This window comes from Myotis brandtii, unplaced genomic scaffold (genome assembly GCF_000412655.1).
Source record: "Myotis brandtii unplaced genomic scaffold, ASM41265v1 scaffold973, whole genome shotgun sequence".
NCBI classification, from domain to species: Eukaryota; Metazoa; Chordata; class Mammalia; order Chiroptera; family Vespertilionidae; genus Myotis; species Myotis brandtii.
Window position 1 is genome coordinate 1,346,161 of NW_005372038.1, and position 22,462 is coordinate 1,368,622.

The 22,462-nt window shown below is 42.4% G+C and overlaps 1 protein-coding gene across 4 annotated transcripts in view; it reads right to left on the bottom strand.

Moving 5' to 3' along the window:
• AMOT (angiomotin) overlaps positions 1–22,462 on the bottom strand; it is a 70,315-nt gene that overhangs the window by 18,864 nt on the left and 28,989 nt on the right. For all 4 annotated transcript variants that reach the window (XM_005886350.2, XM_005886349.2, XM_005886352.2 and 1 more), the window contains 4 exons: positions 20,875–21,364; positions 16,608–16,752; positions 15,663–15,755; positions 12,963–13,108 (listed from right to left, as the gene is read on the bottom strand). In XM_005886350.2, the coding sequence (XP_005886412.1) occupies positions 12,963–13,108; positions 15,663–15,755; positions 16,608–16,752; positions 20,875–21,364 (874 nt within the window). The remainder of the gene's footprint in view (positions 1–12,962; positions 13,109–15,662; positions 15,756–16,607; positions 16,753–20,874; positions 21,365–22,462) is intronic.

The following is a 22,462-nucleotide window of genomic DNA, read 5'->3' on the forward strand; positions in this document are numbered from 1 at the left end:
TGCTCTTATTGGTAATTTGCTTACCTGTTTTCAGCCTCAGAGTCCCTATTTATTTTTTTTAAAATGATGGGGCTTTTAGAAGTCAGCAAACTGAAATGGTCAGCAGTGGGCCAAATCAAGCCAAATGCCCATTCATTTATGCATTGGCTATAGCTACCTTCCTGCAATAATGGCAGAGTTGACCAGGTGTAGTTGCAAAAGAAACTGTATGGTCCATAGAACTGAAAATATTTACTCTCTGGTCCTTTGCAGATAAAGTGCCAGAACCTGGAGTGATTTTCAAACCGTGTTTCGGAGGCCAAGTGTATTGTTGAGTGTTTCAGAGGCCACTAGTGTGTGAGTTGTATCATATGGTTTTTATATATGTTTTTTATATATTAGTGTTTTACATAAAACTTCATTTCAAAAAAAGATTGCTGCCCTGGCCGGTGTTTCTCCGTGGTTAGTGTGTTGGCCTGTGCACCGAAGGGTCACCACGGGTTAAATTCCCAGTCAAGGGCACATACCTGGGTTGCAGGTTTGATTGCCACCCTGATTGGGGCATGTGCAAGATGCAACCGATTGATGTGTCTCTCTCACATCGATGTTTCTCTCTTTCTCTCTCTCTCCCTCCCTCCCTCCCTCCCTCCTTCCCTCCCTCTCTCCTTCCACTCTCTCTAAAAAGCAATTAGAAAAAAAATCCCCAGGTGAGGATTAACAAACAAACAAACAAAGATTCCTGAGGATCCCATGGTATTTCTCCCCTCAGTACCATTCAATATATCATTTTATCTCTTAGGAACACCCTGTGCACTAGGTCTTATGAGGTTAAAACAACAATACTGGGCTAGACAGATGCTCTCAGATGTTCTCTAATAATCTTTTAATTCACAAATATTTTATGAATCGAAGCTTCCCCTTTTCACCTTCAACACTGACAAATAAGTAAGAGGGTTAGGCAAAATAAGATCCTAGAATTCCTTACAGGAACATTCTTGGAGATAAAAGCAAAAGTCCTGCCTTAGTTTGTGAGCATGTACATGCACGCCAGAGACAGAACATAAATGTGTGTAGTCTCCATAGGATCTTAGATGATTTATTTTTCTATATTTTCAGTATTCAAGGAAGTAAAAGTCCATTTGGAAGGTTTCCAAAGCCAAGGTAGGGACTCCAGTCTAGAGATGAATACCCATGGGTCCCTAGAAGCCCATCATTTAAACCCATCATTTAAACCAAATTCCCTTCAGATAGTCAGCAAATGGAGGAAATCATCCCATCCATTCACGTTTTCTTACCAAATGCCAATTTTCAAAAAGTTGTAAAGTCCCCTTTCCCTTGCTTTTCCTAATTCTATGTTCTCCTAATATGATTCCTTAAATCACTCTTGCTTTCTGTCTTAATCATTTAGACTCACCTTCCCTTCCAAACCCAACCCCCACCTTCTGCTATATATCCCCAAGGTCCAGCCTATGGTAGTTTATTCTTTTGCCTCTATGCCAGTGCTTCTTATCTGGGGATGATTTTCCCTCCCGGGAACATTTAGCAATGTGTAGAGACATTTTGGGTAGTTACAGCTGGGGGTAGCTTGCTACTGGCACCTCATGAGTAGGAGCCAATAATGTTGCTAAATATCCCACAGTGCACAGGACAGCTCCTCCACCACTACCACCAAAGAATTATCTGGCACCAAATGTCAACAACACTGAACTTGAGAAACTTTGCTCTACACCTCGGCACTACTGGAAATCTCCTTCATGCCGCACTTTCAACAGCTACTTATATGCCTATTTTTAAGGTTATCATGCTCTCTTTCATCACAGACCTCTGCAAGATTTCTCACTCTGACACTTAATAAGCCCCAGACTGCTTTCATCTTCACCCAAAATGCTTTCCTTTGGATAGTTCAGTCATTATCATTACTTATCCTATTTTTCCAGTCTCAAAATTTTGGAATTGCTACTCTCGCTTTCCTTTGTCTACCATGTCCTATCACTATGTCTTAATTCTAACTATTATCTCTCAGATTCTTTCATTTCTTTATATTTTTATAGCTTATATAGTTTAAGTCCTTATTTCACAGCTAAATTATAATAACCTAACATATCTCCTTATTTGCAGTTACCTTCTTCCATCTGCACACAAGCACACATGTCCACACACACAAACACACACACACAATCAGTCCATATAGTTGCTATAACAGACATCCCCAAGTAGTACATTATAAAACTGCTTTATTTAAGAACAAAAGCAATCTACTACTAGCATAGCCATTCAAGCAGTATTGATTAGGTACCTACTATATCCAATGCACTTTTACACCTCCTCTCTTATTTCTTTAGATAAGAGCTCTTCTCTCTCATCTATATCTCAAACCACTTAATGCTTTTCAATTCACCCACAGTCTACTGTCAAACTGTCTCCTGTCCAGCCTAAGTATGGCTCTTAAAAATGTCTTTATCAATATTCTAGGCTGCTACTGCCTTAAAATTCAACCAGGCTTACAATGCAAGTGATCAACTTTTATATCAGTCTGATCACTTCTTCATCTTTCCTTAACATATCAATAAACTCTCCAGTTCTTCCTTGAATAATCCTACCTGACCCTGACTGTTACTCTTCCCTAGAGCCTCTCATCCATTATGTGTACTCTATTAGCAATCATTTGATAAGATTTCATTCATGTATATATTCATTCATTCAACAGATATTTACTGAATGCTTACCACATGCTAGGCCCTATTTTACATCTGAGAGCAGTAGTGACCCAATGGGAAACAAGACGAAGTCCCTGCCCCATTTGAAGGCAGTATTCCATAAGCTACTTAAGGGTAGGGCCCTTCTATTTCCAATTCATTGTTCACTATACTCTTGGTGACCAGTTAATATTAAATAACTATCAAGTACAAAAACAAATATGACCATAGCATAGCTTGGTTAACTGCAAATATACAAACAATAAACACATATTGTTAAATATATTTACTTTGCTTGGCAAGTCAAGATAAGAGTTTCAAATAATTCTTGTTATGAGATAAGTTTTTAAAGGGGGAAAACTGGGAGAAAGAACAGCAGGAAAGCAACCTATTGAAGAATAGAACAAATACTCTTGAGCTCAATCAATCATGCTTTTCCATTGCACTTCTGAAACAATTTGAACCCATTCCCAAGCATTTGGCAAATCTCTTAACCCCCTTCTGACTCAGGAAAATCTGATCCCTGCAAATGAGCACCACGTGATGGCATCTTTCCCTCCTTCCAACAACTATGGATGTCTTTCAAATTTAATTTTTAAAGGATGGCTATGTACAAAATTACTTCTAGGTCCCCTAAAGCTACCCATTTGTCTCAGCCATTTGCAAGGAAGTGATTAATCATTAACCTTCTCCATTTATTCATTAGTGGACAAAGGTTAGGGTGGGATATTTTGGAATTAAGAGATCTGGGTTTTCTACTAGATTTATCACTAACTGTATAATCTGTGTCCACTTTAATTTCCTAATTTGTCTAAAGAAGATAAAACTTGAAATATTTGTAAAGTGGGATACAATCATATATTCGGAAATATTTTCAAAATGTTAAAAAGTGTATTGGGAGTAGAAATAAACAGGTAGAACACAGAGGATTTTTAGGGCATTGAAAAAACCATGAATGATGCCATATTGATGGATATATGTCATTATAAACAGGGGTGGGCAAAAGTAGGTTTGAAGTTGTGAGTATGCAAAACAGTTTATTCTTGTATTATTATTTGTTAAATATTGTGTTATTTTCCATACGAACAACTATAGACCTACTTTTGCCCACCCCTGTATTTATTCAAGCCCATAGAATGTACAACTCCAAGATGAACCATAATGTAAACTATGAACTTTGGGTGATTGTGATGTGTCAAATAGATTCAATTGTAACAAATGTACTGCTCTGATGGGGAATGTTGACAATGGTGGAGGCTATCCATGTGTGGGAAGCAGTGGGAATATGGAAAATCTCTACTTTCCCCTTAATTTTGCTGTGAACCTACAACTGCTCTAAAAAAAAGTCTTAATAAATCATGAAGAAATATACAGATGGATAGGTAGAGGGGGTGGACTATTATTACTAGCTGGATGAACACCAACATATACAAACATTCCATTGGCTAAAGGACATTGAGACTAATAACACAGAACTAAGTCCAGTGGCACAGAGAACATCGTTCATTATGTCTGATTTTCATCTTCCCATCTATTGCCTACACCTCCAAACACTCATTGTATCACAAATATGACAACTGACATTTATACAACTAGTCATATGCTACTCCATGAACTTTATACAACTAGTTATATGCTACTCCATGAACTTTCAGTGATTTCTATTTTATTTAATTTAGCCTTACCCAGGAGTCCCTGGTCCCAAGTAAGAGTTCCCTCTGAAGCAATTTGGAAATACTACCCTGGTATTAGCAAGCTGCCTCTGCCCATTGCCAAAAGACTGTGGTCCACTGGTGGATATTAAAAGAATTAAAGAGTAGAAACCATCTCTAGAAACTTGCTACCAAGGGAATGAAGTTCATTCTGTTAAAGAGGCAAAAGAAAGATACAAAGGGCTTCAAATTTGGGAATTTCAAAAGCCAAAATCATCAGGAAAAACTGAGAAAATCAAGCTCTGAGAAGTCAATCCATCTCTATTTGGGGTGGGGACATAATTTCTTAACATATTGGGTGAAGCAAGACCTATTTCAAAGAAAATATGCTGCCATAAATATGGGAAATTTCATCCTTAGATGAAATGTCCTTCATGTAATTCAAAAATTCATCAGAACATTATATACTTTATCTAAATTCCTATCAACACCCTCAATGCATACATAATCCACACCCTTGGATCTTCCACCTGCATTTAGAATCCATAATAATCATTGTATGAGTTTTACCTACACCAATAAAATCTTATTGTTTGAAAAGTATTTTGGGTTAGACATATAAGTGTCTATGCCTATAACATCCTCTTTTAATACGGAGAAACGAGGAGACTCGTTATGGTACTGTGTGGAATGGTATGATAGCAGGAAATTATGCATCGCTAAAACCAAAAAAGATAAATCAAATAAGTGGCAAGAGATCTGGAAATAATAGAAAATATTAGCCATAAATAGTTAATGGTGGAAATGTAGTGAAACAATATGGATTTAGTTTGGTGAATTGAGTGGAGTGTCAAAAGGGCTCTGGAAAATGCACTGCTACTTAGAGCTATCACTGTGATGTCTGAATCATAACCAGCCATTGCAGTTCAGAAAAGGTTAACATTTGGACCCCTTTTTCCTGAATCTCTGTGGCTGTCATTCTCGCCTAAAGTTAAAGAACAAGACTCACTGGATCTTTCTGCCAGCCCTCCCACATTCCACTCTGTTTCTTCCTGTGCACTTTGCTCAGTAAGCAGCCCACCCGCAGCATCTTCCCTCTTTGATCTTGCCAGTGCCTCTTTCCCACCATCCCTAAAACAATTACCCAAGTGGTGGCTCAGCTCTGGATCATAAGACAGCAACCAGCCAGAAGCCTGGGCTGTCTTGAGCCTTCTGAGTGAATATGCCAGGCATCTGTCGAAACCCTCCAGTGAGGTCAAATTAGTGGGGGCAGGGGAAGGTCTCTATGAATGGGAGAATACCATGGTTGCTGTAGAACACAAAGTTCTTTTGACTTAGAGTTTAATGAGCTGCCACTTTAATAGCACCTACGTGTCCTGAAAGATAAGGGCAAGGATGGAAAGGCACCTTTTGCCTCGGCTGGGTGCCTGCTGCAAAGGCTGAAGATTGTGGCAAGACCTGGATCATAGTGACTCGCAAAAAGAAAAGATCAGCTCTTTAGCTAGAGTGCTAACCCCTTCCTGGCAAGATACTCCCTCCATGCCAGCAGAGCAGGGTCCATGAGAGAATCTGTGCTGAAATGCACAGAGGAAGCTGTGATTGTGAGAGAAAGTTTCCTGTAAGCCCGAGGCACCATTTCTGTGTAGAGCTTAGAACACAGTGAATAGAGTATCATGGGGAAGAGACTTAATGGGATTAGAAAGGTGGAATGGATTTCAGGAAAAGCATCTAAATGATGACTTTGTAGAGAGAAAGACATAAATGCACACAAGGGTCCTCAGAACATAAAAGTAGTCATGATCTTTCCCTGATCATCTTTTTAAAATCCTATATAATACAGAGGTAATATGTAAATTGACCCTCACACCCTCACAAGATGGCTGCTTACGACCAGGCCAGCAGGGGGGTTAGTGAGGGATGACCAAACGACTGAACAAGCAGGCTGTGTGGGGCGACCTGGCTGGCAAGGGGGTTAGTGAGGGACGACCAAACGACTGAACAAGCAGGCTGCGTGGGGTGACCAAGCCAGCAGGAGGGTTAGTGAGGAACAACCAAACGACTGAACAAGCAGGCTGTGTGGGGTGACCTGGCTGGCAAGGGGGTTAGTGAGGGACGACCAAATGACTGAACAGCAGGCTGCGTGGGGTGACCAGGCCAGTGGGGGGGTGCATGAGGAATGACCAGGCCAGCAAGGGGGGCAGTTGGGAGCGACCAGGCTGGCAGGGAGGGCAGTTAGAGGTGACCAGGCCAGAAGGGCAGGGCAGTGAGGAGCAACTTGGCTGGCATTTAGGGGCAACCAGGCAGGCAGGCAGGTGAGCGATTAGGAGCCAGCGGTCCAGGATTGTGAGAGGGATGTCCGACTGCCGGTTTAGGCCCAATACTGGGGATCGGACATCCGCCAAGGGGTCCCGGATTGGAGTGGGTGCAAGCTGGGCTGAGGGGACCCCCCACGCATGCACAAATTTTGTGCACCTGGCCTCTAGTTGAGATATAATAGACATGTAACATTATATTAGTTTTAGGTGTATGATATAATGATTCGACATATATATTGATCTGACCATCTTGATGCAGTGCAAAATTATTACCTGAGTGACCTTGTACTTAGTAGGCTAACAAAATATTTCTTAGACAAAAGGCTTAATTTGGGTAAATTTCCCTATTTCTCATTTACTAAGTAGACTAAGTTATTTTGGAAGAACTTCTAAGGAAAATCCATGCTATCATTTGTAAGCCATAACCAAATTATTTGTTTATATGAGACATAGGTAGGCATCTGACATATCACTCTGCCTTCAAACATGACCTTACTTGAGCCATCTCAGAGATAGGAATACATTTTCTATTCATGATACCCTTCTTGATTTTGAAATGTTTACTAATTTTGTTAAAGAATCACAATAAGGATTCCTTACTAGATTAGTTCCAGAGCTACCTTAAATAGCTCCCTAATGTTCCATACTTAAAAATTTTACCCCAAGAAGAACAAGGCCTAATGGGGGTTGAGTCACAGCAGAAAAGCAAAACTTCAATGATCAATTTCTGTATTTGAGGATAAGGGAAGAGATGTTTTCCTCTGCATATTTTAGAGGAGCTAGGACTAACACCACCTATGTGCAAATCTTGTTCTGATAGGCTGCTAAAACAAAAAGGAAAATAAGAATCATCGTATGTTCCCTGAGATGTGATTTCAAGCCTCTCTGTGTGCTAGAGGTGGTCTCACTTGAGAGTCTAGGAGACATTACATGGCCTCCACCTCTGGATTCTGTCAGGGAAAAGGTTCCCAGCCTGCTCTCCCCATCAAATGTTCCACCTCCTTTAGCAACAGCAACTCACATTTTCCCAACATCTAGGCCCGATGAAAAAGTATAAGTGAGCTTAGGACTAAAAAATTAACAATAATTGATTAGCTCATTTGAGATATCTGGCCACTAGATGCCATCATTTAATCCTAGCCCAATATTTAGGACTTCTCCTTTAAATTATAAACTGTAAATCCATGCATTTGGGGGCAGGGCCCTGGAAAACAATTAAAAACCTCTGGAACAAATGACCAGGAAAGCCTCAGAAGTTTTAAAGCAGAAATATATTTCAGGCAACTGTTTCAGTGAGGGCTGCCCAGTGGGAACTACATATTAACATGCTCCCCATACATGTATATTACTTTCATAATTAATAACCAGTTACCACTGAGCCTTCAGACACTGCAAACCAAGATGCTTGCATAATCTTTGTCCCCATTTATCTCCAGCTAGATGGACACCCTTCCTGGAGGGGCAGAGCAAGGTTGTTTTGTACACCCCAACTTCAGAGCAGTGTGGATGAGATTCTCATAGTCTGCTGAAAAAGAGGGGCCCAATGGATAAAGCAATTATTTTAAATTAAAAGATGCAGAAGTTACTAAATCTGAACAAGCGCCCACATTTTCTTTTTGGGAGTGGAACCAAAGGATGATTCAGACAGGGAGAAAGGCAGCAGGGTCTAGGGAATGAAGAGTCATGAGATTCCAGTTTTATTCCTGGCTCTACCCAAGACTTGCCATGTGACCACCAGCAAGCTACTTCTTCTCAGCGGGTCTCTCAGTTTTCCCTTCTTTAAAAGGATACAGTCTTATCCTCATCCTGTAATTTACTCTGTGATTTCCTTGCAAGAAGGGGGAGGAAGGGTACATATCAGTGATGGCGAACCTTTTGAGCTCGGCGTGTCAGCATTTTGAAAAACCCTAACTTAACTCTGGTGCCGTGTCACATATAGAAAGTTTTTGATATTTGCAACCATAGTAAAACAAAGATTTATATTTTTGATATTTATTTTATATATTTAAATGCCATTTAACAAAGAAAAGTCAACCAAAAAAATGAGTTCGCGTGTCACCTCTGACACACGTGTCATAGGTTCACCATCACTGGTATATATGAAGTGTAGCAAAAGGCTAAAGGCTGTGCTAAGCTCCTTAGACTTGGACACCAGGAATATATAAGTATTCCTCATTTACAATAAAGCATCTTAGTGGTATTTCTGATGTAGACAACTCATGAAGCAGGACATTAGCCTAATTTTATACAACCTGAAGTTTAATAGTTAAGCAATTCAGGTTCAAGGACATCATACGTTAGGTGGTATTACCTACTGAAAAAGTATAAACCCACAATCCAGCTCCAACAAGCATTTTAATACCCAAGAAAGGAAGCAAAGTATACCTGTAAATCAGATCTCCAGGAACTAGAACCATTCTTACTGAGAGGGAGAAGAACAGGTAATGAATGAAGGTAGGAAAGATATCTCACTTACAATAGTTATAAAGCTGTGTTTGCAGTGTCTGAGGGCTTCTTCACTAAATACTTTGGTTTCAAGTTTATAAAGCTTTCAGCTTATTTTAATGGAGGCTACTTTTTCTCTTAAAACAATTTATTTTAGCCTGACCAACGTGGCTCAGTGGTTGAGCATCGACTTATGAATCAGGGGTTCACGGTTCAATTCCCAGTCAGAGCATATGCCCGGGGTTGTGGGCTTGATCCCGGGGGCAGAGGAGGGGGCATGCAGACGGCAGCCAATCAATGATTCTCTCTCATCATTGAAGTTTCAATCTCTCTCCCTCTCTCCGAAATCAATGAAAATATGTTTTAAAAACAATTTAATTTAGAATAGATAAGTGAATGAGAAGTGAAATTTTCTTTACAAAGTTGTACTTTAGCACCAATTTTTTGCTGCAACATACCAACTCCCACAAGTGCAAAACATCTGAGAGTTAGTAGTACTCCAATACAATGACAACTGACATCCAAGATCAATTAACGACAAACCAGCAGCAAAGTTCCCTCTATTTCACAGGAACACAGCTTAGTGTGGAGATCTAGTAACATTTACATGAAGACTAATCAGATACATATTAATCATATGCTTAGTAGTTTTGGGGGCCCTTGCGTTTGTCAATGGAAGGCTCCATCCTTGCACACAAATAACTGACAACTTCACCCCACTGCATACCAACATTCCAGAACCTAGCCAGTAAGAGCAAGGACACAACTTTTGGCCTGCCATAAAATGTAAACTGTGCCTGGATCTCATCCTGTTGGAGACACCACAGATTGTTTTTATCCTAAAATAAATCTGCATAATAAGTCCAATGACAAGCAGCAGATCTATTAAGATTCATTTTTTACCTGAGGGGACAAACATCCCACTAAGCTTGGCGAGACAAGAACCATTCCGATTTCAAGATTCTAGGAGTACTTTAAATTATTTGAAATCATTTTCTAACTCTTCCAAAATAAAGCACTGTAAGGGCAGGAATTCATATATATCTCCTAGAGGCCCGATGCATGAAATTTGTGCAAGAGTAGGCCTTCCTTCCCCCAGCTGCCAGCACCGGCTTCCCTCCAGCACCCGGGACCCAGGCTTCCCTCACAGACCCAGCTTCATCTGGAAGGGCATCCGGAAGGATGTCTGGACTAATTAGCATATTATGCCTTTATTATTATAGACTAGAGGCCCGGTGCACAAAAATTTGTGCACTCGGGGGGGGAAGGGGGGAGTAGATGCTCAAATATCACATAGGCTATTAACTAATTACATTTTAATAAAGTGATTAAGGCCACCCATGGTAATTTTCTTCAAAAATAACTTGCATGGCATGAATCTGCAAGAGCACATGGTGGTGAGAAAAGTAATAAATTAGATAGCTGTAGCAAATTTCATTTTATTAAGTCTGAGAGGAAAAAAGTGCTGATAATGCTGATCAAAATAGATCCTCTTTTTTACAATAAGGATAAAGGTCAGCTCGGTAGCAAAACTTGGCTAATTGATTTCCTCATCCAATAATTAATTTGGTTCTGGGCAACTAATTGGAAGACTGGTCAGGGTTTCCACAAAGACAATACAGTAAAGCAAAAAGGCAGATCAAGTTGACAGAAGAAAACAAGTGAATAAACAGTAACTAGGAGAACCTACCTGTTACCATTATATACAGGTATAAGCAGATTTAAATATTTTTAAAAATCCTTTAAGAATATGATATCTTTATACTGAGTTAAAGTCACAATTGCAAAAATGTGCAATAAAACTAAGTTCAAATTCATTCTAAGTATAAAATAGAAAGGTTTTACCATACTACACTATGTATATATAAATACATATATAATATATATGCACTAGAGACCTGGTGCATGGATGTGTGCTTGGGTGGGGTCCCTCATCCTGGCCTGTGCCCTCTCACAATTCAGGACCCCTCTGGAGGATGTCAGACTGCCAGTTTTGGCCTGATCCCCACAGGCCCTACCGGGATCTGCCGAAACCTGACATTCTACATCCCCCTGAGGCATGTAGCAGTGCCAAAGCAGCAGACAGCCAGAGAGGAGCCCCAGCTGGGGCTGGGTGCAGCTCCTCTGGCACTCATCCCAGCCCTGATGCACTTGCCGCTGTTCACAGCTGCACTAGCTGGCCATGAGCCCAGCTTCTGGCTGAGCAGTGCTCCTTCTGTGGGAATGCATTGACCACCAGGGGGCAGCTCCTGCACTGAGTGCCTGCCATCTGGTGGTGAGTGTGTGTCATAGCAACCAGTCGACCAGTCAATCTGGTCGTTAGGTCATAATGGTTACTATATAATAAAGAGGTGATATGCAAATTGACTGTCACACCCTCGCACAAGATGGCCACACCCATGTGGTCACAAGATGGTCGCCACAAGATGGCCGGCAGGGAAGGGCAGTAATGGGTGATAAGGTCAGCAGGGGAGGGCAGTTATGGGCGACTGGGCCAGCAGGGGAGGGCAGTGAGGGGCAATTGGGCCAGCAGGGAAGCAGTTAGGCATCAATCAGGCTGGCAGGGGAGTGGTTATGGGGTGATCAGGCTGTCAGGCAGAAGTGGTTAGGGGCAATCAGGCAGGCAGGCAGGCGAGCAGTTGGGAGCCATCAGTCCCGGATTGTGAGAGGTATGTCCGACTGCCGGTTTAGGCCAGGGATAGGGCCTAAACTGGCAGTCCGACATCCCCTGAGGGGTCTCAGATTGGAGAGGGTAAAGGCTAAGCTGAAGGACACCCCTCCCCCCCCCAGTGCACAAATTTCAAAATTTCATGCACCAGGCCTCTAGTATATCTTTCTATTATCTATCTATCTAGATAGGTATACATATACCTATCTAGATCTATATAGATATATATATATATAGATATATGTATGTGTGTGTGTGTGTGTGTGTGTGTGTGTGTGTATCCTATATAATAAAGAGGGATTATGCCAATTGACCATCACTTCGCCACAAAGATGGTGGTGCCCACAGCGGAGGCAGGGGTTTCCATAACACAAGATGGCTGCACCCACAGCAGAGACCAAGTTCCCAAAATGAGCCTTAATGAGCAATCAGCAGGGACCTGAGGCTGCATGGCACTGGGCTGGGGCAGGGGACCTGCAGCTGCGCCCCCCGCCTGGTGGGGCTTGATAGGGGACCTCAGGCCACACCCTCTGCCCCAGGCCAGGGGACCTCAGGCGGCGCCCCCCACCCGGCAGGGCTTGATGGGGGTGGAGCCGGCTGGGTCTGGATCTAGCCCAATGGGGGTGGGGCCAGCCGGGTCTGGGTCTCACACAATTTTGAGGCACATGTGGGTGGGCGGGGACTTGACTCTAGTTCCTGTGGCATGCCCCAGACTTTGACAGGAGGAAGATTTTCATATACATTTTACTAATTTTCTTTCATCTTTGACACTTCTATTATAGAGAAAGGGCAAATAGCAATATTAAAGTATTTCCTCTAATTAATTCCCTTTTAATGTGCACAAATTTCATGCACCAAGTCAGTAGTAAAATAATAATAAAATAAAATTATTGTTACAAGTCACAAGCCTAAGGCAGGGCTAGATGCATAGTAAGAACTTGGGTGGAAGATGTTAACTTACTATATGAATGAGCAAATGGAAACTGCTCCTTGACTTTGGTGGTTTTCCATTCTGGAGCAAAAGGAAAGAACTTGCAGAGAAGAGAAATCAAAAGCCACACAAATCAGCACAGCTATAACTAGAAGTAGCAGGTGGGACCTTTCTGTTGGAGGACTGTACAACTGCCAGTTCACCAAAATGGGGAGCCCCCAGTGCCCTTGATCTTCCAGTTCCTCCACCTCTGCTACCTGAGGAAACTACACATACCTCTTCCTCCAGCTTTACCACCTTGGCCTGGGCATTGCTCAGGGCCTGGTCTCGGATTTCAATGTGTCTTCTTTGGTCCTCGTTGGTAGAACGGGCAGTGGCCAGCTCGGTTTCCAGCTTCTCCTTCTCCCGAATGCTCTCCTTATCTATAAGTACATGAAATGTCAACACTACCATTCTGAAGCTGGCTCAAAACCTTACCTGAGAATAACTGTCAATCATACCCATTACTAAACATTGTAGTGTTCTAGCACACAGATAAATGAACCAGATAGATCCGGACTCTATCACTGGCTCTACCACTAACTTGCAGTGTAAATTAAGAACAGTCACTTAAAAGTGGCTGTTGAGCAGAAGCAATGAGAAAGTAGAAACAAAAATTGTTATGAAAAGTATTACACAAAGGAGAACACACACACACACACACATCAAAAGAGTAAGTAGGCTTGTCTCCTCAATTTATATTGTGAAATGGTCTTGTATTGGTTTAAAAAAAAAAAAAGAAGCAGCCCCCCCCCTCATTTTCCCCATTGTTGCTTCATGAAAGTATATTTAATCAATCTAAAAATTATACTTCACAAAATGCACAAAAAACTCAAATCCCACCCTGTATTAACATTATTTTTTAACTGAGATCAATCTATAATTGCATTGTATCTACAGATGACAGTGACACATCTGGTTATTCTCCATGCCTTTCTAGGTCTTTCCCCTTCTAACTAGGACAGACTTCGTACCAGAAACTCAAATGAGCAGTTCTGATTCCCATTTGGAGGTAGAGTACTCTTCCTCTCGAGACCTTAATATTTAAGTTTGTAGGAAAAACTTTAATAGGGCAGCCTCACCTTCCTTCCTATTCTGACTTTACATATCTATTCATGTGCACCTTGAAAAGAAATGAATATTTGTTGAGTACTTATTGCATACCATATATTACACAAACTTTATCCTCAGAACAACCATATTAGGCAGGCATTATTCTCCTCTTCTCCATTTTGCATATGAGACTCAAAGGAGTTGAGTAACTTGCACAAAGTCCCACAATTGGTAACATAAGTAATGGAGATCATAATTAAGGTCAAGTTGTTCTAAACTCTTTCTAGCGTACCAGGCTGCCTTAGCCCAGGGTCCAGTTGGTTTGGCCTCTACAGTAGTTTGAGCACATTCCCCAGGGAGGCTTTTCAAGAGGGCTTTCTTGGCTCCTGCCACAGTTCCAACCAAAAGCAAAGTCCAAAGGCAAAAGAAATTAAAGGGCCACAAGTCATGCCCTCTTCCCTGCCTATAACATGGAGTCCACTTTTCCCTTCTAGAACCATTTAACAGTCTTTCACTCTGCTGTTAGTACAGTTTAATCTGCTAAATCATCACATATTCTAAATCAGTAATGGAACTACTAGGACACCTGAAATACCAACTCCACATAGAGAGGAGTGCCAACTAGCAGAACCAGAGCGAGAAACCATACATTTTTCTGTTTTGTTTTTTCCTGGGAGGCTGCCACCCTGTCCACCAGTGAACTAGCTTCCAGAGTAAACGTGACACTGGGAAAGCAACTTCAAAATGATTTACAGTAGGCACTGATGACACCAGAAAAACCACATTCCTTACTTCAAGACATACTGACAAAGGAACAGCAGATTCAGGGAAATGATGAAGAAAAATTCCCAGTTCTGAAGCCAGAGCACAATGGAGCAACCATTAAGGGAGGGGGGTATTGCAAGAGGAGATCAAACACACTTGTAAAAGCTGACTGGAAGCTGCATGGAATGACTTGAAAGGGTCATGTGCAGGCCCAGCAAAGATGGGGCCTGACAAGTCCCACCAAGCACTACTGCAGCTGGGAGCCATACTGAGGGAGGCTGGGGGTAGGGACACCCACTAAGGACATCTGCAGAAGTGGGGGTAGTTCATGTTTCCCCCGAACTCATTCTCCCTATGGACTCAATCCACTGTGTAGTTTTTATTGCTGGTTTTATTGTGGCAATTGGAAAGAATAAGGCATTGTCTTGCTGGGTGGAGTCCATTGGGGACCGATAAAGAAGAGGATTAATTCATTGTCCTGGTCTTGGGAGTATTTCCAGACAAAGGAAACACTATTTTAAGGAAGACATAGCTCTGCCCTCCCCCATAACCTCCATCTCTGTAGTCAGAGTCACTAGTTCAGGCCATAGCAATGGTCCCCCTCTAGCTACCCTTGTAATCCACCAAGGTATGATGATGATATGACAATATAAGGTGTTTTAACTAGAAGGGAGCCCCAGGAGCAGGTGGTTTTGCAAACACTAATCATCAATCCTGCAAGCTAATCCCATCTCCACCAGAGCCAGCACATGGAGCTTTCAACAACAAATCCCATCAATATTAAAAGACCCTATGGTCACTAAGGTTCTTTTCAGATCGCCACAACAAATGCAGGGACTTCAAGGGACTTTTCTGGTTTTATACAGAAGGAGCCATGTGGATATCACTAAATGTTGTGGCAAGCAGCCTTCTTGGCCTAGGAAACACACACACACACACACACACACACACACACACACACACAAATTCTCCCAACTTCATGCTTGAACAGGAAAAAATACTTCCTAGATGACATCCACTCTGCCCTGACTTTTCAGGGCTAAATAGAACTGTGTGCCCTTTCCCACACCTCATTCCCATCCGCACATTATTATCTGCTGCTAAAGCTTTCAGACTTACTTTTTGCAAAGAGCTGAGAGATGGTTTTTCTGGTATCCTCTGTCCCCTCGTATTCTTTCTCCGCAAGCTGTTTGTTGGCAGTCTCCAGACGCTCTGTGGAATTCGGACACAATCAACAGAGCCTCATACACAAACTTCCATGCACATGCTGTTGGCTCTCTCAATACTGAACTTGGGCAAACAAGCCGGCTTCTTCTTGTTACACAAAAATGGGTGACACAGACATACGTTTGTAAGTGTAGATCCCCAAACAAAACTAGAACATCGCAGGGAAAGAGGAGTTGAGTACTTAACACTTTTGGTCCACGCTGACAAAACCTAAATGCAGAATTCTACATTTCAACAAAGGAATCTATCCCTGAATATATATCTTTCATTCACCTAAAGAAAAAGCATCAGAGTTATTATAAAGTCTTTAAAACCCTGTACTGTCAAAACTGGAAGGGACCATAGGCAGCATCTAGTTCAGTTCCCTCATTTTACTGATAAGATAACCTAAATCCAAAGACAGAAAACAACATCGCCAAGGTCATCAATTGCAAAAGTGTTGAAAGTGTTGATGGTTATTTCTCACCATCTTTAATATTATCATGTTAAGGTAAAAATACAAGGAGGCAGTCCTAGAAACAATGGAGGATATCACTATTTCAAGCTTGTTCTGCCACAAGACTTGGCCTCTGCAAAACCTATAAAGGAAGAGAAGCAGCACCAATTGTGGGGGCGAGCTGGGTGAGTCCAGGACTCCCAGGACCAACTGATTAGTATATCAGCTCATCCCACTTTGATTATGCAATCTTGGGACGAAGTACTATTGTAGTCACAAAAAATATGCCCTGCAATTTATGAATCATACCAGTGGACTGAACTAACCTAAGAGCCTCAACTTGTGCTCCATAGCCCTTCCCTTCTACATCTTGTCTGATGCTTCAGAAGTGATTCCCTCACCTCTCAGATCCCTGTTAAAGTCATGCATCCTTCGAATCTCCCCCTCAAGCTTGTTTCTCATGGCTTTCTCCAAGGCTTCTCTTTTGGAGGATGACTTCACAAGGTTCTCATATGCCTCCGAGACACGCTGGATTTCTGTCTCCACCTGAAAAAAACAAAAGGAAAGATAGTGGGGAAGGTTGGAGCTCAATGGAAAGATGGTCTGAAAACATACATGCAAATCCTTAATGACAGCTTCCTCCAGAGCTTTATTGATGGCCAGGAGGCATAACACAGATTAGGAATGTTTCCCAGAAGGACAATTATCTCACTGGCTCAGGACAATTCCGAAGGTTAAAAAAAAAAATACAGTGTCTGTCTTCAGAGAAGGTAGTAGGAGAGAATAAATTTAACAATATAAAATGATTACCATATCTTAATTAAGAATTTTTTAAATCTGAAAATAATAATGTATATAGTATGCAGGTGATGTTACTCTAGAGCAGTGGTTCTCAACCTTGGCTGCACATTAGAATCACCTGGGAATCTTTTTAAAATCCTGATTTCTGGGCCTCATCCTCCGGAAATTCTGTTTCTTTGTTATGGGGTGGGGCCACAACATTATTAACAAAGAAACAGAATTTCCGGAGGATGAGGCCCAGAAATCAGGATTTTAAAAAGATTCCCAGCCGTAATCGGTTTGTTTCCAGAGGATGAGGCCCAGAAATCAGGATTTTAAAAAGATTCCCAGGTGATTCTAATGTGCAGCCAAGGTTGAGAACCACTGCTCTGGAGTGCTCAAAGGGCTTTCACATGTTTACTATTATTTCTATTCGCCTTGATATCTGCCTTCACAGGGACACCTCTCCCCATTTTAGCAGAGAGAAGAGTGAAATTGCCTTTTCAAACGTGACAGTAGTGGCAGAAGCAAACTGTAAAAACTCTAAGCCTCAGACTCATGCAGTAGTTCCGTTCAATTTAACAAATATTTACCAACGGCCAAATAAGGGACTATGGGGTATCTAAAAATGAGTGAAGATATTATCATTGGCCTCAAGAAGCTTTTTAGCTAATCAAGTAAAAGAATATGGAGAAAAAAAGAGACAGTAAGAGTAGTCCTATTAAGTGTAAGGAAGGAAGAGGTTATTCCTGGTTGGGGGTGAGGGAAGAGGAGGACAATCTCAGGGAGGAGGTGGCATTTAGAGTTAGATCCTAAAAGCTGGATCAGATTTCAATGAGCATAGGTGAGTGGAAGGGTATTCTATTCTGAGTTTGTGAATGCATTCCCAGAGTGACCAGTAGTTCTATTTGGCTGGACACTGTGGGGTACACAGAGGGAAGCTGATGAGATCTGGCTGCAAAGATAGACTGGAGTCAGATCATAAAAGGGCTTTAATGCCAGGCATTTGGACTTTATCCCATAGTCAGTGGGAAACCAGTACAGATTTTTTAACAGAAATTCATAATCAGAGTTGTGTTTTATGACACTCTGGCAAATCTTGTAAAATGGAAAAAACAACAACACAAAACATCAAAGAGAAAGAGTTTTGCCCTGAATCAGCCTGAACAGCAAGAAAATAAGAAATTAGACTCCAAAGTCTTTCTGTAACCAGTATAGCTTCATTGCACATATAATAACCACAGGACTATTTGCATATAATTTGAATAAGACAAATAAGCCCCATGGTGTATTAAGCAATTTTCAAAATAAATGTGATTCTTGCAACCATTCTACATTCCCTCTCAGTTTTCCACTATCCTCCTTAACAAAGCTCAGGGTGCTTTATGGGGAGAAATCTCAGGCTGAAAGCCTGGGGGAAAGGTGTGGTTACCAAACAACTCAGATTCCACCTGCCCCAGCTCCAAAATTATGCCTGATGCAGGACTTCCTGCAAACAAATGAGGCTTACACCACAGAAAAGAGCAGACTTGAGAATGTTTTTCTCCTTGCAGATGGCACCAAGATAACAGCACAGAAGGGAAAAACTGGTGAATGGCATTTAGAGACATGATCTGCAAGGCTTGGGCCTGATAAAGCTTCTGCGTGAAATTCAAGTGCTGAGTAGAGAAAATAAACATTTCCATTTGAAAGAGCAGCTTGGTGTTGGTCTGCTCTGGGCAGCCTTAACAAAGCTTTCCAGTTCTCCACAGAATGCCACACCTGGAAGGCAGTCCCTCTACTCAAGTTGTTCAGAGTACTATTTCAAGATCTTGCACCAATCCTTTCCCTGCCCCCCTGTGGAGATACTGTACCCTCCAAAAGGGCAAGCTGTACACGCGTAAACAGAACCTTCCAGGAAAAGAAGTCACAGGAGGGCATATCCACTAGTCTGATCTACGCAATGGTGACGGCTGGGGAGAGGGAGGGTGGTGGTGAGTTTCCAGACTTATTCTATCTACTTATACCCCTCATAAACCTTGGGCCTCCTTATTTGTTCTAGACCAGCTGGTATCTACACCTCATTCTCCTCACTTTCCTTTTCCTCTTCTACCTCACCTGTGCCTCTCATCCACTGCAGCACTGGGTTGGCTTCACTTCCCCCAACATTCAAGGTGTGTCAAGTACACTCAGTTGAGGCATCTTTACCCATACTTGGGAACAAACACCACAAATCCTATTCTGCCCCTCTTCCTTCCACCCACCCTCCCCCTAAAAAAAAATCAACATGAATCCATAGGTGAAGAGGGACTACAGAAGATCTGGGTCTACCCTTCAGTTACTACATCAAAGATGTGGCTGGGGCCACCCTGAATAGAGAATTTGGGGAAGGGTATCAACTGTTAAACCTAATCAGCCAAACTGTGCCAGTCTGCCTCTAGTGTGTGAATATGATCCATTTAGTGAACCAATGTGATGGGGTGGGGATGGGGGTATTGTTAAATGAATGAATGGGGAAATTTTAAAATTGGGGGCAAAGTCAGGGAGAAAAAGTTCTCACTTAACCCCACCAACACCCATCCTGATTTGGGAACATTGGGGGGAAATGTTTTTACTACATAAAGATACTTAGCTGAAGTAAGTCTTCCTCTCTCCTTTAAGACCCAGATTTGGTGTTTACAAATTCTCAGCTTGATTCAGGCCCCTGAAATTTCCACTTGCGGGTGTCTCCTAAGGACAGAGTTGAACAATACCAAGCAACCTTCCTTCCCTCCCCCACCTTCACCCTCACCTCCCTAAACAGTTTGCATTGTTGGGAGATCAAACCACAGGAGCTCTACAATGACAAAAGCTGCAAAGCGGCTGCCAAAGGCATAACCCTATTCACCAACAGCCACTGGAAGCCAAGAGCTAATGTTCCTAGCTTAGAGCACTCAAGAGCTCAAGTCCCAGCTGCAGGAGACAGGAGGGGCCCAGGAAAGAATGTGAACTGGGGACATACATTCCTTTTTCTACTTCTTCAGCCTAGGGCTGTCACCTGTCACCCAGCTGTGGTGCTAAGCCCCTCCTGCACTCTTCCACACACACCAGAGAGAGAAAGAGCAGATGTTGAATGTGAGCCGCAGGGAAGGACCAAAGGAAAAAAGAGGATAAGGAAGCGGGTGTTGAAAAAGAGTTACCATGGGAACTTCCACTTGGAAAAGTGCTCTAAGCCTTTTCCAGAACAAGGCAGGGCAGGATCTAACTTCAGTGGTGAGATTTTTCTAGAAACTATGATTTTATACTTAGGATTCAACTTCAGTATTAACTATAATCAAGACAAAAAGTCTTTATGCTGGTAGGTTCTTCATACGCAGACATCACCAGTGTTCTTGACCTTATGAAGAAGTTTCTCTGCCTATTGGGATTCTAAAACAATCAATCAAGTTTTCTTAAGGCTATGGTGTGTAGGAAAACTTCCTCCTCGCATAAATATAAAATGTTACTTCTCCTAGAAAGAAAGGTAGAGGCTTTTTCAAATTTTCATCTATATCTAACCTTCAGATATAAGAATCCTTACCCTAGTCGGCTTGTGGACCAAAGGGTCCCAGGTTCGATTTCAGTTAAGGGCACGTACTTTGGTTGCAGGCTCCTCCCGGCCCAGGCCTTGATCAGGGCTTCTGCAGGAGGCAACCAATCGATGTGTTTCTCTCACACCGATGTTTCTCTCTGTCTTTCCCTCTCTCTTCCACTCTCTCTAAAAGATCAATGGAAAAATATTCTCAGGTGAGGATTACCAAAAATAAAGATATAAGAATCCTTAAGACCTACACATAAGTGATGCAGGCTCCCGCAAATGGAGACTTTTACATAGATATTAAACATATAAGATCTAAAGGAGACTCTAATATCCCAATACTGAGGCCTCACCTTCTGCAGTCTTGCCACCTTCTCGTAGCATCCTTCCAACTCCTGCCGCAAGTTCCGGTTCTCATCTGAGAGGATCTCAACCATCTGCTGGGCTCTGGAAACAATGGCAAAAGGGTCTGCCGGCATTGGATGATAAGAAGCAGAAGACTGCTGAGCCCTAGGCATAGCTGAATAGGCTTCTCCTGGCTGTGGCTGCTGCTGCTGGTGATGGTGGTGGTGGTGTTGCTGCTGCTGCTGACTCAGGCCAGGCTGGGTGAGACGGTAAAGATCACTCTGGTGAGTCTGATTAGGAAGGAAATGTTGCTGCTGCCTAGGTAGGTGAGCCGAGTGGTCTCCTTGGTTTGGGACCAATGGATGTTGAGCAGGAGATAACCTAGTGGATGGTGGAGACTGCAGCAAGGACAAGGAACCCCCAGAGGTGAGGGAAGAAGTAGGGCTGTGAAGTTGAGAGTTCCTGGTCGACAACGGCAATGAGATGTCCTGTGTTGGCCTGTAAAACACGGAGGGTATATTAAGGTTAAGCTCTCTCTGAAGGCACTGGGGGAGAAGGGCACAAGAAAGTGACATGAGGAGGCTTTCAGTCCCCCCCCAGGACAGCTGCAACCTGAGAAGCAGGCAGTATTAGACTATGGAGTCTCTGCAAAGACTCCTTTCTAGGTCTGACCTTCTATGACTGCCTGACAGACAGAGACGTCATCCCGTAGACTGAGGATTGAACCAGATGATCTCAAAGGTCGCTTTGTGAAAATTAAAGTGATGTATGCCTATACACTTGGTGCTCAAGTAGGAGCATTTTAAATGAGTCTTCTTCAAGTTAATTTTTCGCCTCATTTTAAACTAAACCTTTTCTGACATTCTATATGTGGTCTGGCACACGTAAAGAGTCAAATTTAGAAAATATGTTCTACTTGCCCAAAAGGAAATAGTGAACAGCAGTCAAAAACATCCTTCATCTTGCTATCTGCAACTCTCTTTGATACTAATACATATATTCACAAAAATGAGGATAAGTAGATACTTTTTAGAGATACCAAATAATTGTTATTGATTACAGTTATTAATAACTGACTGAGGGAGAAACCAAGATGGTGGCATAGGTAATCACCTATATTTGTGGCCTCTCACAAACACATCAAAATTACAACTAAACGGCAGAACAACTACCACCCAGAAACACAGGAAAGCTGGCTGAGTGGAAGTTCTACAACTAGAGAGGTGAAGAAAGCGCATTGAGACCAGTAAGAGGTGCGGAGACGCAGAAAGTGCTGGCACCTGGATGTGCTGTTCTTTAAACCGGGAGGGAGATACAAGTTCCCGCTTGCTCTGAATTCCAGTTACAGGCAAGACTCTGGGAGACCCAGACATATACGGGGAGAAACTGGACTGTCTGGCATTGGGACAGGAACGTGAGGGCGGCTTACTCTTAGAGGTGCTCACAGCCAGCATTCATTGTTCCTGCATGGGTGCACTGGACGCGGAGAACCAGAGACTTCTCTGGTTCAGGGAAGCCATTGCTGTCTGCTCTGCCCTGGTGATTCCAAGAGACCCCGCCCCACCCAATTTACAACCCCCCCCCCCCAAGCTGTGC